Source organism: Zonotrichia albicollis, chromosome 3, assembly GCF_047830755.1.
Source record: "Zonotrichia albicollis isolate bZonAlb1 chromosome 3, bZonAlb1.hap1, whole genome shotgun sequence".
NCBI lineage: Eukaryota > Metazoa > Chordata > Aves > Passeriformes > Passerellidae > Zonotrichia > Zonotrichia albicollis.
In genome coordinates this window covers 38,476,930-38,499,166 of record NC_133821.1, presented here as the reverse complement: position 1 = coordinate 38,499,166, position 22,237 = coordinate 38,476,930, and the positions used below count along the sequence as shown (strand labels likewise).

The 22,237-nt window shown below is 40.7% G+C and overlaps 1 protein-coding gene and 1 long non-coding RNA gene across 3 annotated transcripts in view; both read right to left on the bottom strand.

The window, feature by feature from the left end:
• LOC113458751 (uncharacterized) overlaps window positions 1-6,093 on the bottom strand; it is a 96,555-nt gene extending 90,462 nt beyond the window's left edge. Inside the window, exon 1 of the long non-coding RNA XR_012579476.1 lies at window positions 205-6,093. This is a non-coding gene — a long non-coding RNA (uncharacterized LOC113458751). The remainder of the gene's footprint in view (window positions 1-204) is intronic.
• Window positions 6,094-14,929: 8,836 nt separating this feature from the next.
• Window positions 14,930-22,237, bottom strand: part of SOCS5 (suppressor of cytokine signaling 5) — a 32,045-nt gene continuing 24,737 nt past the window's right edge. For both annotated transcript variants that reach the window (XM_074537198.1, XM_074537197.1), the window contains exon 3: window positions 14,930-20,858. In XM_074537198.1, coding sequence (XP_074393299.1) covers window positions 19,236-20,846 — 1,611 coding nt within the window. In that variant the 5' untranslated portion in view covers window positions 20,847-20,858 and the 3' untranslated portion in view covers window positions 14,930-19,235. The remainder of the gene's footprint in view (window positions 20,859-22,237) is intronic.

The window sequence follows — 22,237 nt, the reverse complement described above, 5'->3', positions numbered from 1 at the left end:
TCCAGACAGTTTTTCTTATGTCATGGAAATGCACTTTGAACACTGGCAGATAAATGCTCTTGCATTAAATAGGAAGGAATCAGTATTTGCTGTTGTATCTCTGACACGAATGGGAGTGGCATGAGTAGGTGGGCTGCAGGCTCCCATTCATCTCTCACAAATAGGGGTTAAGAGGATTTACAGATTTACAATGAAAGCACTCACCCGATTGATAGTTACAACATTTCAGTAATTCTTCAGTCTTGGCTCATGGAAAAAGGACAAAGCCAACCAACTTCCACCTAGACCATGCTATTCCTTCAAGGATTTACAGCCCAGCACGCCAAGGATATGTTTTCAAGACAGGGAAAAAGATCTATGGAGGAAACACTCAAGGCAGCCATTAGGAAAAAAAGGTTCCACCTTTCACTCAAGGGTATCTTCTCCCCAATCTTCAGCACAGTGTGCAGTCCTTTCATGTATCCATGTGTGGGATCTCAGGACTCATGTCCATATACCAAGAACTGGCATGTCATCATCATCCTAGAGAATGATTTCCGTTCATGAAGTGCTGCTAGAAGGATTATCATTCCTCTCACCAAAAGACTCGACAGGCTACAAAGGAAGAGTACAAGGAAAAGTTAATTTCTTTGTTCAGGATATGTACACCATCCCTTTTCCTCACCCATAAAGCAGGAGCAACACAGAACTTATATACGTATATAGAAGTTCTATAGCTATAATATAGATTATATACTTCAGTACATATATATATGTAGCTAGATATAGATCTGTGTATTATTATATACATACTTGCAGGTCTGGTTAAAGCACGGTGCAGAGCAGAGGGAGTCTGTGGGGCTTTTGTTCCGTGGGAGAAGCAAACCATACCTCCTGCAGAAGGCAAAGTGTCCCTGCAGACTGCAGAAGGCACTCAACAAACAATTTGGGTTTGTCACTCTAATGCTTGGTTAATGATTCACCCTGAACAGCCAGGCAAGGAAGAAGTGAGCTTTTCCTCCTTAAGTCCACTGGCTGCATTAAGAAGAAAGAGCTCAATGTGGAGCCAGTGCAAGAGAGAAACTTCCCACCCACAGTGCTGCAGGATGCACTTTTCCAGGAACATGAACCAGGATTATGCATCATAATAGCAGATATGGCTGAAACAGGTATGGGCCAACCCAGCCACATGTAGACCTTGTGTCATATTTTTCATTAGCAGAACCTTTACACAGTAACTGCCTCCCAAATGAGGAAACTGCAACATAAAAAGCACTTGGGTGACTTCCTGATTGGTGACTGCAGAGCCACAGGCTCATCTCAGCTCTTCCACACACTCAAGCTTAGAGTGCCTGCAAAATCCTTTTCCTTTTATGCCTCTGAGTGGTTAAGCAGCATGGCCAGCCATTGTGCAGGGCCTTTCAAGAAAATTACACCTTTGATGTTTACGTGTTTTTGCCCATGAGACAACTTTGATATGCTTTGTGAAACATGTGCTTTCACAGAAATCTGAGGAGGAAAGCCACATAACCAAGAACAGCAAAATATTGTTCTGTTTGGAACAGACAATTTTAACAAGACTGTTTTAATGGAAAAATAATTTAGTAGATATTTTTAAATGTTGGCAGCAGGTTTTGCTAGAAAAAAAATCTTATTATAGCATTCATTGGATAGATTGCTAATTTGCAAAAACCCATCATTTGAGACCCAACAAATACCATTCTGATGTTAGAGAAATCCCTTGACTTCTATGTGCAGCTTAGGAGACTGTGATACAAGGTCAAGCCATTTCTGAGTGTAAAGCCTCCCCAGTAGTTAATTTTTCCAGGTGACACTTGCTGCCACTTTGCTGTTTGAAGGACAACTTGAGTTATTACAATGTTTCAACAGAGGACTACACAGAATAACCATGTTCTTCTTCCCTTCTAAGAGTTGCATAAACAGATAAATGCTTCTGTGTTCAATAACTGAAATTAAGATTCTCTCTGCCTGTAGCCAACTTCAAGAATGTTGCTATTCTGCTTGAGAAACCACATCCTGTTCTGCATCCTATGTGGATTTGTTCTGTAAATTGAGACACATCAAGCTCAGCAACCTTCTAGGACTGCTGGTAATCTCTTGAGAGTCTACAGTAAACATTTGTTTACAAACTGGATCAGATCTGATGAATTGTACAATTTCCCAGCACTCAGGAAAGTGTATGGGACTGGCTTTTTAACCAGTGCAGACGCAAGGGTGGACTTATAGGCCAACTATAATTTTTCCTAGAGAATGCTGAGTATATCTTTTTCCCAGTTAGAGCTATTGTTCCAAGTTTTCCCAGCACTTCAGAATGTGTCCAGCAGTGACTGGAACCCCTATGCAGTAAATCCACTCAGGCTTACCAGGAAACTGGAAACCCAGGGTACATATGTGCTACAGTCCATGTAACCTGCTACTGCTAAAGGTATTACAAAAATTTTGAAAGTCTTACTCCAGATATTGCTCATGGCTGCACAGTGGATTTGCCCAAGTCTGATCCTGCTGGAAAACCATCCTACTCAGTTGGTACAATTCACACACATACAGTGAAGGACCTCCCAAAGCATCAGATAACCCATAACAGGTCCATAACAGGACCTCAGCAATGTTCCTATCTTAGGCAAGGGAGATTTGGCATTTCTAGGACAAAGTCCTGTATTTCCAAGTTCAAATACATGCTACAGGCAGTAGTAGCACTACTGAGTGCATTTGCAGACCCAGCTCCTTGAGATACCTTCAAGCAGCTCTCTCCCCACCTCCTGCATGCCTCAGCACATCAGGAAATGAGACCCAAGTGCCTGATTTCTCAGTATGGCCAGCTGATCTGCACAGACCCAGTGCTTTGCCACCAAGCACCTCTCAGAGCAGAGCAGAGCAGAGCAGGAGCAGCTGGCCTCCAGCAAAGCTGCCACAGACAGATCCCCTGAGCCTCACCGTGCTTCACTCAGAGGATGTCTCACGGCTGCTCTGACTCGGAGGCAACCTTCACCCCACCTGATGAAACCAGCAGTGGGCTGAGGGCCAGCCTCTGGGCCCAAGCCTGTGCAAACATCTCCTGGGAATCACTCAAATGGCCTTCTGCTGTGGAAAAGAAGTCTGATTTTGAAATTTACCCTAAAGATCCATAGCAGAGGGCGCTTTCTGTGCACAGGCTGAGGCATCACGTCACGAGCAGTCTCAGCTGAACATGCCTATTTATGGTGGAAAGCTAAAGGTGCTATGAGTCAGGTGGCTGAACAGGGATCTCTAATTATACCTTCCAGCTACATGTAATATGTAAATATGCTATGTGGGCAGGAAATGTATGAAATAGGAAGGCATTTATTATAATTATTTTTAAAGAATTTTAAAAATATTTAAGTATTTGAACTTTATTTACAGCATGGCAAAAGCTGCTGCAAAGAAAGCTGGAAGTGAATAAACTCCTTACCCACAGCTCTCTTACAGGCCACTCAACAAGAGGAAATGAATGTAACTTTTCTGCTTCAGTTTCTTTATTTTTTACAGCCACACCAGGCAAAACTGAGCTGTTCAATGAACTGATCTGAGTTTTGCAGATGGAAAGGAATTTATAAAAATGTAAACAAGACTATTTAAACTGTGGGTTCTTCTAACAAAGTGGACAAATTCCTGGATTTCTTGGTTGATGTTCATAGCAAATTAACCTACTAGGAAAAATGCTGAAGTGACAGCAACAAGAAGCAGAGCAAAGAGGCACAAGGTGGTGAACAGCAGAGGAGGGAAGTCCCCAGGCTAGCATGTTCCCTCAGGAGAAGGTCCAGGATGACACTGGTGACAAACACAGAGGCCTACACACTTTTGTCTGCTATTCTCTGCGACGAGATCCCCATATATGCCCATCCCTGGCCTGGCTGCTGCTCCCCTGCTCCCAGCTCTGACTTGGGAGCCTGCAGTGTAGGATATGCCTCTGCAAACTCCAGGAAAACCATCCAGAACGGCCACAACACAGCTCCCTGACCAGAGGGATAACGGATCAGAAGATCCTCAGGAGTATTTTAGAATCATCCCTGTAAGAGTGGTTTGAACCCAAGGGATGGGTTTGAACAGTGACTCACAGTGCCCGGTGCACAGCTGGAGCAGGACTGCATGTGCAATTACAGTTATTAAAGTCAGCCAGCTATAAAAACTCACTGCTTCCAAGTGGCATCTGAGAAACCACAATTATTTCCCGTTCAAACTGTAGAAGAAAAATGTGGTATTTTTTGGTACCAGCAAGCAGCAGAGTTTGCAACAGCTGTACACGTTCAACCGAAAGGGAAATGATGGGTTTTGACAAATTTAGGTTCCAATATTAAAGGTCTGTACTATGAAATTCATCAGCCATGAATCATTTATGTTACAGATGTGACTTTAAGACCTTCACTGTCAGGGCAGGCTTTGGACCTGTGATATGGTCATACCCAAGCTAAATGTCCATTAAGCAAGCCCTGATGTCATCTATCTCCTCCCTTCTAATTTAATGAGGGGGAACAAAACTTACTGATAGAATTACAATTTTCTAAAGAGGAAAATTAATGCACAGAAGTTGGGAAGCAGCAAAAAACCACCATTGAGGTAAATTCCTGAAGCAAGTGAAGAGAACCTTGAACAGCAACTGTGGCTCAAGGCTGCCATGACAATGAGAGCAGGGAAGCCAAGTCTTGTGCTTGGCTTGTTTCCCGACATGCATCTGGGAGCTCCTTGGATGGGACTGGCATGAAACCTTCATGGCAGGATGATCGCTCAGAGGCTTACAGCAGACACACCACAGAGAAGAAAAATGTCCCACACCAACTCTGTGGATCAGATGGAACTAACATTTCAGAGGAGGTATCAAGGGAGAGGATTAAGAGCAAGGAACAATTGCATCTGATGTCCTTGAGCCAGCTAAGCTGCAGTGCTCCTTGTCTAGTGGGCAACTGCCCCAACATTTTGGAGTTTAGCAGCTTTAAATAATCAGTTAAACTGAGTGTGGCAAGGAGGAATAGCCTGAAATAATAGTTGTGTGTATATGATGCTTGCCAGTATCCTGAGATAGCGAAATGATCTCTTTGGAGGGCTTACTACTTCTTCTAACAGCCCAAAAATCTATTAGGTACAAGCTGGGCCTTTTTCTCCTAGCAAATTTGTTCAGATTTTACCCTGCTAGAATCACATAGCCAACAAGCAAAAAAAACTTGGAGCTTTTTATTCCAAGGCACCAAGTGGAGGCAAGTTCCCTAGAGCCTGGTGGTAGCAGACTGACTTTGCTGGAGCAATAAAATCTGCGCCCATTCAGCAGTCCCCAGTGCCTGTTAAAGTTTCTCAGAGAAGCTTGGGTGTTTGTGGATTTGAGTTATCTCTGAATTCAGAAAAACAGAAGAAAGCTGTTGACAGCATTTAGCTCACATAGCCACCATAGGAGGGCCAATGGCAATTCTACACCAGCACTACATCTCTGCTTATCTCCACACTTAGCAGAATATTTTCTCCTCTACTTCAAAGCATTCAGCCAATCTCTAAGAGTATCTTTTCATTTCATCCGGCAGATTCTGCTCTTTAAGGTATTAAGCCTGAAGACGAATATAGTTGTAATGTAATGAATTCAGTATTTTCAGGCCTCTCTGGCTTCATGAGAGACTTCAAAAGTCGGCAAATAATTCAGATTGCTTTAAATTTTTATTTTCTAAAAAAAATCAAATTTGAAAAACACACTATTGAGGATTTTTGTTGTCAGAAGTAACAAACGTTAGATCAGTCTGACTTCCTTCATCATCACAAACAAAATTTAATGTAAATATGATATGTATTCTGACTATTATCTCTAGCTCTCATAACAGAAAAATTCTTTGGTTAATAGACTTTTCTTTATGTTCTATAGCTCAGAACACTACAGTATTCTCACTAGTTTTAATGTGTCTCTTCACACATGATAGACCTTTCAGGCGTTGCCATTAAGGGACATTACTGTTTCACATAATAACTTGATATAAATAGGAGATTCCATCCCAAAATGTGTAGTCCTATTAGGAATGGGAATGTGGGTATGTCCCAGTTTGCAGTGTAAAATGCTAATGTCATAATGTATATTAATTTGTAATACTAAAAGAACCATTTTCACAGATTTTCTCCTATGTATCCATTTAACAGTTTCAGGCAAAGTAAATGGTACATAAATCTTAATTAAATAGATTTAAAAACAAATCTAAAAAAAAAAAAAGACAAAAACCAAAATAAACCCAAAACCACCCAAAAATCCCAATGACCAGGCATCATCATCAGAACAGCAGGTCTGGTCTATTTAAATTTCAACAATTGCAATAGGAAAGAAAAGACAGTGAATTACTTACAGTTTGTCTCCATGCCAGCTTCAAACAAACAAAAAATAAATCCAAGTTAGTTTTTAAATATGTCTACCTTTTTAGTCACAATTATATACACGAGGCACAGAGACACACAGGACCTCGTTCAAGTGACAACGTGTGTAAGTGAATTACCACGCCCCGTGTTCACACAGCCCATCCTAATCATCTCTGAGGAGCTGAACTGCCTTTCTGTTGCACAAGCAACTGCTGGGATCATGATCAAAACTCTTTGGGGCATGTCCTGAAACACCAAATATTGGGATGTTTGTACAGTGGACAGTTAGCTGTGACGTCCCTGTAGCTGGTTTCCCTTGCTGGAATTTGTCAGGCTGAACCTTTGGCCATCTCAATATTGCCATAGCACGAGCTGTGTGTGAGGCCTTTGCCACACCATGTAGGACTGCTTTTGGCAAACCTGCTCCAGGATGACCACAGGGCTCATCCTAAAACAACAGTTTGACTGTAAATACACAGGGAAGCTCTGGGAGCAACAGGGAGCACCGGCAGTGTCTCCCAGGCTGGTTGCTGAGGACAAAGAGCGAGCTGACTCAGCCCGCACTCTATGGGATAACACGACAGAGGATGAGCACACAGGCAGCCTGACAGGCCACCAAACAGCACTGGATCCTAAGCCAGACATGGTAAGTGAGGAATAAAGGAGACTCAAACTTTGTTTCCACAAATACACAACAAGAAATCTCTTATTTGGAGCAGTGACCTAATGCCAGCACTGAACAAAGCACGGCTGTGTTCCTGGAAGAGCATGGCCATACAGAGAGTCCAGTGGAGCAGCTGTGGCCTCTCAGCCATGCTGTGGGACATTCTGAGGAAAGAGGTGAGCCTGCACTATCTGTGGCCACCTTCCCCATGTTGCAGCTTCCATGCAAACAACATTCAAATGCACAGCTCAAAAGCTGCAATAATTTGACAGGCTGGCTGAGGGGGGAGCTAGGGCTGGGGGGTTGCATGCCACAAAGTATTCCATGAATGCTTCCCAGCCCTCCACACAGGCAGTGCTGCCTAACCCAATCCACTGTTTCTGAGTCTACCTACTCAAGTTCTCACAATAAATCAAAACAGCCCCTCGCAGCTTTCCCTTGCATCCTCGTTGTAAACTCATACTAATTTCTCATCTCACACAACAGCATTTAATCACTGTAGGATAAACCAATCAAATCAAGACAAAACATAAATGATTAAAACCTGCAGCTTCAAATTCTGTATTTCTAGATCTACAAGCTCACCTACAGAAAATCGTAGGTGATGTGCTGATCCAGGTCTGGATCTCATACAGGAGGAGGAATCCAGCCCCGTCATTTTTAACATGGGTTCCAACACCAGTTGAGCTAACCGGGAGCTGGATTGCAATGATCCTGATGGGTGACTTCCAACTCAATCCTATTCTGTGATTCTGTAACCCATCACACACATGCCTAGCACACCTTCTGTCTATGCTGACCAACAACTGCACAGTAAGTTCTGGGTGAGGAGGATACATGTGCACAAGTTAAGTAAGCTGTAGAATTTGGAAAGTCATTCTGTACATAAAAACATTGTAACAAAGTTTTAAACTTCTTTTGCATGTTTATGATCAGTTAAAAAAACTTCATGTGAAGACATTTTCCTGAAGTCTTTCAGTCTTTTCCTCATCCATGCAAGGAGACTGGGTTGGCAGAAAGAAACATCCTCCCAAACTACAACTTCAATAAGCTTGAAATCTTTCAGACAATAAAAAGTATGTGTCTGTCAAAGCACATATTCACTACACAAGTGGTCACAATATCATTTTTACAGGAGCAACATTCATTTCCACAGACTCTCCACTCGGTAGACAACCTTGCTATCCTTGGAATCTGAATAAATGATGAGGTGCAGTATTTTGCAATCCCTTGGAGAGAGGGGAGCAGGGCACTGATCTGCTGAAAGCTCACCATTCACGGAAGCCCTCACATCAGCACACTCCTTGGTAAAGATGCAACCACACTTCCAGGTAGCTGCTTTCATTACCCAGTTCACCAGAGTAGTCCAAGCTTCGCTGAGTGGCATTTTAACCACATTTACTATTTTAATCTTCTCACATTCATTATAGGTGGTGTCACAACCAGCTCTTTGGTTCCATAACCTTTAGATAAAAGAGCTGAGACCTGGACTTAGATTGTGGAAGGTGGTCACAAAAAATTTCATGCTGTTCAAATAGAAAACCAAAAGGTTCCTCAATCTCCAAGATAAAATGAGATGATTCAGATTTGTGTATCTGCAGTTTTGGGAAAAACTGTAATTAGCACAAAACTCAGATAAAAGAGGAAAGCAAGTGCAAAAGGCAGTTTAGTCAAGAGAGAGGCAGCGCAGGGAGGGCCAGCTAGAAGGGCATGCATTGCTCACCCCTGTCATCAATTTGACAGCCAGCAGAATGGTTGCTATGGGCTCAGCCATCTAATCTTCATAGATGTCTAATCCAATTAAAATACTTACTAAGGAAAGAGGTTTTAAAATAACATCTAGAGATGAAAAGTAAAAGAGAATGAAAGGAAATGTTTCTAAATTGATAAGCTTTCTAGCCATTGCAGGATGGAGGAGAAAAACAGTGTTTGAGCAGCAAAGATGGCCAGAAACAAACTTTTCACTAAGAAGCTCAGACATCAAACAGTGTGCCAGAAGGAAAGGGAAGAACATGTCCCTGCAGAGAAGTGATGACTAAACTTGAAGGAGAGAATCTAATTACTTGGCTTAAGCATTCATTGCTGCTGTTAATTAGGGTATCTCCCAACAGAAAAGCAAAGTCATGATTTAACACTGATGACCATATGACTAAGGGCAATGAATAGAGCTTTGAGTGGAGATGCTGATTTAAGACTGTGAGCAACTCTGAAGCATAGTGTTGATCAGTGTCTACTTGATTGTTATTGATTAGTTAATTACTTAGTTATTTTTGGCAAAACTTGCTGTACCACAACAAATTATAACCTATTACTGAGTCAAGTTAAAATGGACATAGTAAGACTAGACAGTGTTTTGAGAAAACCAAGAGGAGTCCTTTGAAAGAACCTGAGGGGGACAATTATACTGCAGAAATTATCCTTACACAGAACTGAAAGCAGCTCACTGCTCAGAGTGCAAATTGCTCATGATATGGGTACAGGCATTATCTCTGTAGTCCAGGAGAAGGCAGCCCAAGGAGAGCCCTGTCCCATTAACCAGGGCAGATGGGCACAATCTCTTACCTTGTACAGGACGAAAGGGATGCCAGAACTGGCCCTATTAGGATGGAGGGATTTGGTCTGTAGGCTTACTCAGGTAGGAGCCCAGTCAGATTCTCTCCTGTCACCTCAAAACTTCTGGCTAAAGGAGGATAGTAAAAGCTCTCTAACCACAGGGCATGGAAAGCAAAGTTGGGCACTAGATTCATTCTCTGCCCAGCCTGAAATGGGGATCAACTCTTGTGCCTAACCCCCTCTCTTTCCACCTACAATAGGTATTCCCAAGGAAGCCAAGGAAGATTGAGCCACATTCAGAGCCTCAGACCACCCTAGGCTGCCTCTTGAGGTGGCACTGGTCCTGGGAGGAGCATTAGGATTGGAAATGGAAGCCTTGTGAAGAAGTTAAAACTGCCAGAAAGCAGGACTCAGGGCAAGCTCTGGAGGGCACCAGTGCCTGTGAGGCACACAGTCCATGCAGCAAGTGATGACCTGCTACAAAGTGACTTCCAAGGCATCCAGCAAGAGCTGCAGCCAAGTAGTGCTTCAGGGTGGTGCTCGCCCTCTCTGGGCAACTGTATCTCTGGAGCCTGTGCCAGTCTTAAATTCCAGCCAGAGATACCAGACACCTGAGAATTTAAGGAGGTCTTAAAGTGACACATACCAGTCTTGCAAATAGCTCTTTCGAAGTTTGTGCTGGAACTATTTACAAGCACTTTTCCTTTACCCTCCAATATAACAAAACAAGCAAACAAACAAACAAGCAAACAAAGATATAGTTGAGGTGACCCAGCAGATAGATTAGGACTCCTTTAAGTATGGAATCAAGATGAAGCTAAAATAATTTAGAGGGGGAAAAAAAGCTGGAGCTGTTGCTGTTTCTAGCAAACACTTGAGTTAAAGCCCTACTCACAGAATGTTTTGCACTGGCTTTTTCCTGAACAGCATAAACACTGGCAGCACTCATCTGATGGTCAGCATTGACTCCACCACATCTGGAACAGTTTAAGCCACAGCCTTCATGCAAAGCCATGCCCGCAAAGTCAGGAAAGCAAACCTGCAGTTTAAAAGAAAAGCTGGATAGCTCAGGCTCCAATGGTCATTTAGAAGAACAAGGATGAAAGAAAGCATCCTCCAACCATAAGTACACAACGTGTGCCACGCTGGGGGTGGAGATAAGAGCATCGTCACAAGCACTGCTAGGGCAGAAAAGCATTTAGCTGAAGTATCAAGGTGTCCACACGCCCGTAGTATGAATGGCTATACAAGCAACCACTTGAAGGGAAAATGTGTCTTTTTTCTTCTTGGCACATAATGAAACTGAAGACAAACGGTGTATAAATAAAACAGGGTGCTTCTGTAGTACAGAATGATAACAATCTCAGCAATTCCTCGGCTCACGCCAGGAAATTCTCCTCACACACTGCGTGCAAGTTTATCAGCCTTATCAGATTGGACACAAGAAATAAAACTACAAAAGTGAGGAGGCAAAAGCCAGTGTCTCCACAACGGAGCTTCTAAGGAGCAAACACCACTTTACATGGGAAAACCCAAAGTATGGCTTAACAAAGGCTGGGTGAGGCCATAAAGGGCATTTGGCACTCAGTGCCACACCACTGTGACCCTATGAATTGTGTACATCGTGTCAGCCATCCCTGAGCAAAACCACTCACGTGCAGACACACACACCTACCTCAGCTCTACCGCCCGCTGAAGGGAGTGTCACACACGTGCTGCTCCTCACCAGAGCACAAACTGTTGCACAGATGAATCAAATATCATCACTCTTCTTCCACGAAAGGGAAACCTGAGCAGCAACATATCCCACTTGCCCCATGTCCAGCCAGTCAGATTCCAAGCAGTTCTTTGAGGTCCTGTGAAGTCTTTGTCCCACTCTTGAAATCAAGATGAATTTACTTATTCCTACTAAAGTAACAGATGAGAGCTACAACTTATGCTATTCTGAAGATCAGAAACCCTGTAAATGGCGATTTTTATTCATCTGGTAACTTTTCAGGAGAAGCGGTGAAATCTCCACTGAAGGTTTACAACTTTGACTTCCTAGATACCCCACGACACCTGATGGGAAAGTGAAAGCAGTCTTCCAAGCAGGTCATGCCAACATTATTTCATCCACACCCAAGCTATCAGATGTTGGGAAGCTCAGATGTGAAACCACTCTAATGTTCCTCACACCACCAGCTGCTTCAGAGGTGAAGTGACAACACAAACCTTTTTTATGGATTCGTTTATCCAGGTCCTCTGTGTTCAGTGGCAGCAATGTCACTTCAGCAATCTCCACTGTGCTTACAACTCTTGCATTGCATCTAGGAAACCAAATAAATGCTTATTGGTCCCTTAGAAGCCCAAGAAAAACCCTGTAGGGACAGATTCTGCCCTGCACAACCTGTGCTAGTGTAACAGACAAGTTCTTTGCAGGGCCTCTCCTACATCTATTCCATATAGTGACACGTTCTCTTCTAGGTACCTGCCAAGTCACAACACAGCAGCTTTCTAAGATACTCCTAAAATTCCCTTCCCTAGCAAAGTGATGCAGAAGATACTGATTTTAGGAACTTCAGCTTCAGAATAACTGGTGTTTTGAAACCCTTTTGAAGTATTACTGTGCCTGTATTTTCCTTAGCTAAATACATAAAATACTTAATATAATATTAGGATATCTGCCATAAGTTTTACATAATTTGAGCTTAATATTTAAAACCCACCACTACAACAAGTGAATCAATTTCCTTAACTTTCCTTTCTTAATCAATTACAGATTTATTTCAGGTGAGTTTAAGACACATAGGCTTCTCCATGTACCAATGAAGCTAAAACTACAAGGGCAATCTCTAGATAAAACAGCCAAAACCACATGGTTTGTTTTCCGGGTTTCAGTTTTCTATTAGTTCACCAGTGATGAGATATAAATACTCCAATGAAGCCTAGACTAAAACTATTTTTAGGAGCAGTGGTCTAGAAAATATACAATTAACAAATTAAGAGGCCCAAAATAGTTCCACAGAGCAGCCCACGACACTTCTTCAGCTTGTCACATGGTTGTTGCTGTGCCCAGCTAGAACTGCTCACCAGCAGCATTTTGCTCAGTTTTCATAATTAGCTATAGGGTTTGCACTAATTTGCTTTGGGAGCAGCTCCCATCAGGCACAGAGCAGACACACTCTTCGTTTGCAAGATGACATCTACATCTGTTCCTGAGTTTGTGCTCATGGGGGCTGTGCTCTAGAAGACACATCTATGTCACAAAAACATGTCCTTAGCCCACAGCTGGAGAGACAAACACTTTAAGTGATTTAAGTGAAAACTCACTAAACTAATTGATGAATTTCAGAGAGTGATAAAACTTCTGAAGACAACAACTATCAGTCTCTGGATCTCTTCACTCAAGTATTTTAGATGAAAGAGAAAAGAACTCTAACATGAGTTACTGATTACTTACTGTTCTTGACATGTGCAACTAAATATTTGTAAAACTATGCATTTACAGCACGGACTTAAACTCATTAAACCCACAACTTTTTGCTCCCAAACAAATATAAAAAGAAAACAATATGGCAGTTTATACCCCGTTTATTAAGACAGAGCCATCTATTACTTAATACACTGGTTGGGTAGCCATAAATCACATTATTTTCTTACTCTATTAAGATGCAAGACAGTTTGGCAACCAAATAACAAAGACAAATTAGGCAGGGTGGAGAAACATTTAAGCTGCAGTGAGTTAAAAACCATCTAAGCTGGGGAGACCTAAACCAGCAGAGTTACACAAGGTGCTGGCAGCGGGTGACACTCGGCACGGCGTGCTTGCCAGCCAACTCCTCGAGTGCCCAGCGGGCCTGCCAGGCCCCTCAACTGGAATGTCAGAAAAGGTCCAGGGACCGTCTGGATGCCGCTGTGTTGGACACCTACCAAAGAGTGCGCCACCAAAGCTACAGTTTCTGTGTAGGGATCGCATAGTTCTTTGTAAGAATGAAGGCTTCTGGTAAGAAAGTTTATAGTGCAATCTGAATTAATTTGTGCCCACAGTGTCATTATTCATTTTCCCAAAACAGTTTAAATATAATTGTGTAGGAATTTGATATCTCTGTAAAGATATTACAAAGCAGTGCTTATACAGTTGGTGACTACATAGATTCAGTTTTAATAAATACATCTCTTCAAGCTTTTGCAAAACTACAAGCACGAAAGCAAGAAGTGGCAAAGCAGCCAAGTGCTTCTGTATCTTCGAAATGCTATTAAAATTCTCAGGGCTCTAAGGAGTTCAGATACCCTATCACACAGGAAGCACACCCCGTGTTCAGTTAACAGCTGCTCAGGGAAGAGCAAAACCTATTTCTGCTTCCTCTTTGCCAACGTGCCACCAAGTTACAGCTCCTGCTGAGAAGTCAGAGAGGTTGCTTTACTCCAGACAAGCAAGTTCAGATGTGTTTCTGCTTGTCAGCATAGCTGCGTGCTTAACATGGAAATTTGTAACATGAGCTGTATCGCACAGAGTTACACACTTTTTTTCCTACTGAAGACAAAAAAGGGTCAAGCACCAGGAGCTTCAGCTCATAAATTCATTGTGTTGGCCCTAGGGAACCTTGCTGGTAACAGCTGTAGCCTTAATGCAAATTTACAAAGGGAACACTTACTCAGCTTGAAAAGCATACACACCAAAGTTACCCTGATAACAACAAATACGGTATCAGGTTAACATCCTGTTGATAGACAATTTCTGTAAATGGAATATTTTATAAAATTATAAATGGCAATGCTTCATTGAAATAACAGATTTGCTTCTTGAAACAACTATTCTTAAATCAGTCTGGCAATATGCAAGCAAATTAAGTAAAAGCACCAGATTTCAGTTTTCAAAAGATTGTAAGGTTTAAGTCATCAAGAGATTGTTTGGGGTTTGATTTTTTTTTTTTTAAGAGTCTTGATTTAAGACAGTGACAGGGGAAAACTTCTAAAAAGTATCTTCAACAGATCCTTATCTCATTGCAAAACATTCACTTTAGGTATTTTGACATAAAAACATCAAACCTTTTCCTTTTCAAAGTCCTCATCAGGAACATTTTCAATAAAAAAAAAAAGGCTTAAAATTCAGACATTTGAAGTCAACTACATTCAACAGATACAACTCATGGTCAAGCTAAATGATTCTCTGTACATAATACTGCAAAAAGGAAAAGAGCAATTAGCAGTGTTACACCATGCTTCATAGGGATTAATACTTTAAAAGCCAACTGATTTGATTTCTACTTTAAAATAAACAGGTATGAAAAATCTCCTTTGGTCACAGTTCAGAGACAACTGTTTAGGTAAGTGTGATGACAGCAGGAAAAAACACACCAATCAACTGGTCATAATATATAAAAGTGCAGGTGAAGATACAAATACAATAGTCCTTTTAATTGCAAAGCATGCCATACACAGACAGAAAATAGACAGAATTTTTAGAATTCCAATATATTAATGCTCATCATATTGGTGTACTTCAGTTGCTTCAAAAAATTCCATGAACGTAAACATGCTTGGAGGCATCTTATTAACATATAAATATACATGTGCCCGATACTTGCAGACTAAGGTTTGGCACATACGTGCTCACTTCACAACAAAACTTTCAAAAAATGAGGCTCAAAAAGTGCTGTCATCATTTTAAATGTGAGTTTTAAATGTCTTAAATGGAGAAACACTATTTTAGAAAAGAACCAACTAAGATTCAGGTCACATTTTTCCATTAAATACTGTCTTTCAAGATAACTTGGGGAAAAAAAAAGAACCATGATGCCTGCAGATATATCTCTCTGGTACTCAGCAACTTCTGACAATGACAATTTCTGTCTTACATGTGATTCTGCAGCAGAGAAAAGCTTTAAACCATTCTGCAAATATTTTGGCTTGCACATGGAGACTGGAGCAAACAGATTTTTTACTAGAGAAATTCAGACTCTTTGCTTGTTTCTATGCAGTGCCGAACCTTAAAGTTAAACACGGACTTAAGGATTTGAGTGACATCTGTAAGGCTTGACTTCATATTGTCAAACACTACAGAAAAACAGACACATCTTTTCACAAGTCTATGCTTCTGATTTAAGGACTGTAATTTTGTAAGCAGTAAGTCTTCAAATGCGAATAAAATTTAAACATACATAAATGCAAAACATTAATTAGCAACTTATTTTCTTCACAAGTTCCATTCTGACAAGTAAATTATCTGGACAAGTGTACTTGCCTTACAAGTATTTTCATGAATTATGCATTTAAAACTGATAAACACCATAGACCTGATAAAACTGCTAAGAGATCCTAAACTCATAGACCCTTCCTGGATACTCAAAATCTAGTATATTTTCCTTTCTCCAATTCCACAGGGGCATAAAATACCTTTGGTAAGATTCCTCACAAAACCCTCCTACAGAGTAAGCACTTTCTATAGCTCTTTCTGCTGAAACGAGAATCACCTCAAAAAAACACTTGACAAGACTGAGGCTCAAAAATTCATCTGTCACGTAACCAAATTAGACTGGAACAATACAAGTGTACCTTTTTACATCGAATCCTACTGTTACATTTTAAAAACAATAAATCAGTGGTTTGTGCACCTCTTTAAGAAATGTTTAAGATTTTCTAAATGAAACCAGAATGAGAAACACAAATGAGAAATCAACTATTTGCATTCTCCACATACTAGCATTTTAATGCCTTTAGAACTGAAAATGTATTCATTAAGAAATACACTGCAACTGGAATAGTCAACACTCAAGTCCATCAAAATTTAAAAAGTGATTCGTTTTAGCATAACCACACTAGCAAATTATTCTGTATATTTCAGTGAAGCAGAGCTTTAAAAAAGTTGTAGAGAAATAGATAATTCATTGGTGGCATGTTTTAGGGGAGCAAATCTCTCCATAAAGATTATTTATACAAATGCAAGAGCAAACTTTCTGAGATAAGGGTTTGGGGTTTTTATTTTTCTTTCCCAAAGATTCCACCACATGATTTAAAATTAGATGAATGTGTATTTCTGACCACATTGACAATGGCACAGCTAGTTCATGACAAGCAACTGCAACAAGAGTAAATGAAGAACAGGTCCCTGCACTGGGACAAAGCTTGGTTGCAGGCTGACTGTATGACACTAATATTGAAAGCAAGAATTTAAGTAAACTCATCTGGCATTCAGATCCGACTGAGGGAACAGTGAGAACGACACAGTGAAGGTACACTTAGGTGCAATTTCATGCTGGTGACTTTTTCCTCTTTTTATGCTTAGAGCAGATTTTAAACCAAGAGTTGCATATCCAATGACACATACACAATTCAAAACTTAAGAGACCAAGAGCACAGTTGTACACATAATTACATAAACTTAGTATTTACATATTCTAAACAAAGTTCCATTTTAACAGTTGAAGTCTTTTAACACATGAAAGAAGATAATCTACTACAAAGAATGCATAACGGGATCACAAACTTTCCACAAGCATATAAACACATGTTTTAAAGTGCTTTCTGGGTGCTTCAGATTAACCCCTCGCAGTATGAGCTATTCTGTAGTGCTGTTCCAGTCATTAGAAAATTATTTAAATCACTCCTCTTTAGGTGCATTGTGAGTTCAGGAATAATGACAACACCATTGATGTAAAAGCTTTAGGCTCCACCAACATAAATGTATACATTACTTAGGTTCAGATGAAGTTGTCAAACACTTTGGTTTATCATAGCTTGGGATAAATATTTGATAGAACAAAAATTGCACCTCTCCACTCTTGAGTTTGCTTTTTTTAACTAAAAAAATACCCCAACATAAATTGACAGTATTCTTTGGTAAAAACAGGACATTTGGCCAATTTGTGTGTACATCTATTTATCAAAATAGCCTAAAAGTGAACAAATGCCGCTGCTATACCATCAATTTACAGGAATAAGCATTCCTCAGTGGGGAGTATCAAAATATTAACCTTAGCAGTTACCTATACAACAAGCTGAAACACCTTCAGCAACCATTACAGGGGATCAATAATGTTTATGAACATTTTTTGCTTAACATTTATCCTTTGCATTACAAAAACCTGTAAAATGCTCTATGCCTGCAGACAAGTCCACTACCTTGCAGTGACTACAGAAATGTTATTCAATGGTGTACACTGTCAAGTTGCTGTAACAAAAACCAGGAGTAAGGTGTGCTGACCAACTAATACTCAACTGCACAGTACTTGTGCATTACCTATCCTAAATACTAAGAAAAGCCTATTAAAAATTCATTTAACTGCTACAAGTTAGGTGAATATATAAAAACAGAGTAGATATACAAGTATAACACTGAACATACTGTACTTTATTAGCACAAAAAGCCAGAACAAGGCACAGCAAGCAGAAAAATACATCAATAGAAGGGTTAGTGTAGCATACAAGAATAACGTTTATTGTACTTGCAGCCAAAATGTTTCCTACCTCGCACAGGTCACTGCCGTAGAGAAGGAAGGAATCAAATACTGTAGCAGCTGGTAAAGAAACTAGGGAGCACTCAGAATTGGTACAAAACATTAAACAGGGGTCAGGGCATTCCAACAAGATTTTAGTGCAAAATATCTAAGATAGAACTACTTTTAAGTTCCATCTCCAAGTAAATAAGCAAACAGAAGTTAGAATCTTGTTTCTAAGTAATCTGTTGAAACTATCATCAGTGCATATTACTTTAAAACATTTTTAAAAGCGCAGATGGAAAGATATTTACAAATAAAGTGTACCAGTACCTTTGAAACCTGACATTTGCTTCAGATATGTCAGATTTTGTTCTCTGATTATAATAATTCAACCACTTGTCATGTTCTCCATAAAAATATCAGACAACTTTAAATAATTAAGAATTTTTTTCTTGTCACTATTACCTTCCACTGTAAGTTACTAGCAGTCAGGACACCAAAATCTGTTTTGGAAAAAACCCACAACCTTCTGTTTCACAGCAATAATCTAATTCTGTGTCCTGCCACAGAAGCAGCAATTCACACTGGAAGGTATTTTTAACTGTCTGAGACAGTATTACTTTTGCTAACAATGCCACTTAAATCTCCAAGTGTTTGTACAGTACTGAGCAGGCATATTCAAGTCTTAATGATTAGGAAACATTATACACTGTGAAAAGCATGATTCATCTGTTAGCCTCAAAGCACCATTAACTCTTAATGGACTGCTTCTAATGAACTGCTCTTCATTACAAGAAAATATTCACTAGTATTTGGAAACTTGTTTGTGATCTAAATTATTACTTAGAGTTGAGGAAAGTTTTCAAGAAGAGAATTTTTAAAAAAAAACTTCAAATATTAGCAAAATGCCCCTCCGATAAAGCCTTTCTTTAACAGCATTACATGAATGCCCCATGGGAAATGCCTCATAGTTTCTTCATCCAATTACTACAGCTATAAAAGGGAAACAAAATATTTAGAAATTAGCAAAAATATTTTCATTAGGCCTTAATGAAAAACGTGCAGAATTGTGTCTGCTTATTGTTTCCAAGAGGCATCACAACTTAGTTTGATTAACAGCAGGCAGCATCTGACAGGATACTAACACTCAGCTTAAATAGGGTATTGCAGAAAAGCTAGACGCCATCGGTGCGCTTGCTGCAGTTAAACTGTAATACACAAAAAAAAAGCACGTTCCAGAAGCTTATTTTGATTTCCTTTTACTTTGTTTTTATAGGTTCCCGCTCCAGCCATCGCACCCTGACTTTTTGTTTATAGTGATACTCCTTTAGAAAGTCTTGCAACATTGAGGGTAGAGGAAGGTCATCGATTCCATCGTACGTAGTGCACCTGCAGATTACCGCCCGGCAGATATACTGCAGACTAAAGGGGAAGGTCCTGTTCAGAGATACGGTGAGCAAGGGTTCAAAGAACATGCAAGAGCTGGGGTCTTTGTAGTGTTCCAGAAGCCCCGTGACGGTGGAGGAGTGGAACACACAGGGGTCGTGGGCATCAAAGCTGAAGTTGTGGTTCCACTGCTCGATGCGCGCGTGCAGCGAGCGGTTGTAGCGGCGGAAGCTCACCGAGAAGAGGTAGTCCTCCTGCGCAGAGTCCCTGAGCAAGAAAGTGCCTTCGGGTTTCCCCTCCAGAAGTGCTTCTGCCTCGTAGCGGTCCATGACGCCCCAGTAGCACGGGTTACCTGTGATCTGGAGCAAGTCTGGCACGAGGCAGTGGATGTAATCGATCTGAGTGTGCACTTTCCAAGCCCCCTGCCTGCTGATATGGCCATGGCTCTCTCCCGACATCTGACGCTGCTTCTGCCGGCGCGACTGCAGGCAAAGCGTCGTCGTGTCCTCTTCGGAGTCACAGCTCCCTGGAGGTGTTATGGTTTTGTCCCCGGTCAGCTCAGTCATACCAGGGGCTAACTTTGGTCCCAGTTTATACAATGGATTTACCTGTGCTGTAGCTTCAAAAGTGTGTATTTGGGCATTGGGAGGGGGATCAACCCCTTCTTCAATACTAAGCCTACGTCTCTCTCTGAGTCTGTCTTCTTCATCTTCTGTGGAAACCAAGGAAGGATCAAATGTGTCAAAGAAAGTTGAATGAGGGCTCACGGGTGCTGTGTGTTGTTTAATCAGATGCCACTTCTGGGCCAGATCTGAGCCTGCAGGAAAAGGGCATTTCTCAAGCATTAGTTCAGAGAGGTGGATCTTTCTTTTGTTAGAAAACAGAGGTTTGGACTGCTTGCTGTAAGTTCTCATGGGAAAACACAGCCCAACAGTATCTTGGAGACGCTGCCGCAGAGAACGGCTGCCCACTGTCCTGCTGGATACCGCGTCCATGTCATGGACTGAGCTCACCCCGTACCTTCTCTCCCTCCTCTGCAAACCGCTTCGTGTCCTACCAAATCTCTTCTCCGTATCCAAGGAGCTCTGTGTTTTGGTAGAGCAGGAATGCTTCTTCTTCCCACCCCAAGGAGCATGCCGAGAATATGAGTCCCTTCGAGCGAGCCTGGCTCCTGTGGTGACACATGAGTCATTCTCTTTCTCAATGCTTATTTCAACAATCTGAGGAATTTCTGTGACACAGTTTTGGTTCCGCCTTGCTGAATTCTTTGAAGGACTTAAGCCTAATTGCAAAGCAATGTTTTCTCTCAAAGGGCTGCTGGGCTGTTGTTGAGGCAAGTCAGTTATCTGGATGGCTTTCTCTTTACCCGACGAGCAATTATTGGAGTTCACAACTATACTTTCATTTTGGCTTCCACCCTCATGACTAAAGAGGTTCTGGCACCTGTATTTGAAATTGTTCCACATCTTTCCCACTTTATCCATGGATTATGTTATCTAAATCAAGAGGAGAAGAAATATTAAAATAAAAATATAGTTTTAAAACATGAGGATACATCTTCAGTTATTATTTAAGTTACAAACCCAAGATGACTATTATTAACTAAATGAAATACATTTTAAAAAGTGCCCTAGTCTTTGTAGGGTTATGTGGAAGCAAGATGCATCACACCATTTCGACATTTAGAAAAATATCCATATTTTTGATTATTTTCTAAATGAGTATTTAGTAAAATCACCACAAAGAAGGTGTTTAGGAAATTACAAACATTTCATTTACAAGTAGGCCCTCCAATTTTTCTATAGACATGTAGGTAGGCCTGCATAGTTGTATTTGATAAACAGGAAATACATAATCTAAAATCCTTCATTTAAGAAAGAATTTTTAAGTCATATGTTAGGTGTGACTCCCTGATAAGCTTCCAATAAGCAGCAGTAAAACAAATCCTGTATAAGAACTCTTCAAGTCACTTCAGACTAGGAGAGCTGTTAGTAAAATCCAACAAGTGCACTGCAAATGTCCAGATGCACCATGTAAAGACAAAAGCTCCAGCTGCACACCACATAAATTCCAAGATATAGCTTTGTAAGATTAAAAGAATTAGCACAAAAATAGAAATTTAGGGGGGAAAAAAGCATTCATCCTTATTAGATGAGACAATCACCAAAAGACAATTTTAGAATTATAAAGTCTCTGATACATTAATATAAGCCATATGAAACAGCTGAAAAAAACCCCAGCAACCAATGGTCGGCTTTATTACTTAAGATATAAAAGAATGAAAGAGCCCAAGGAGCTTTTCTATCTTTAGTAGGAACACTTAAAAAGAAAGCAGCTCCACAGCAGAAACACGATGACAGTGAATCATGAAGATACTGTAAAAAGGTAAAAACATTAGCAGTGTGTATTCTGAAACTACATCTTTAGAAACTGAGTTTGATAATTGGAACAAGACTGCCAAAATTACAGGACTGCCCTAGGACAGAGAGAAACAGGCTAATTCCGTACTAAAAAAAGTCAGGCAATGCCAAACTAAATTAGATCTAATTAAGTTCTGAGAGAAGTGCTAAACTTAAAAGACTAAAATACGTCATCTTATCTAATTTAACTCTTTATGGAAACTGCTCTGTTCTTTGGAAACAGATTATTTTGCAGCAACACTCCTCTGCTGCTGCACTACTTTTCTGTTCATAAGTGGAGAGGAATCTGAAGCAGTGACTAAATGCACTGGGGCTCATGACAAAGTGGATGATAAACAAGTAGGCAATGCTCTGGTGATCCAGCCCACAAGTCCTTACAACAGGAGCACAGCTGTAAGCCTACAACTTTATAGCAGAGTCCACTGAGACTGGAGAAGAGCTTACAGAGGCACAGC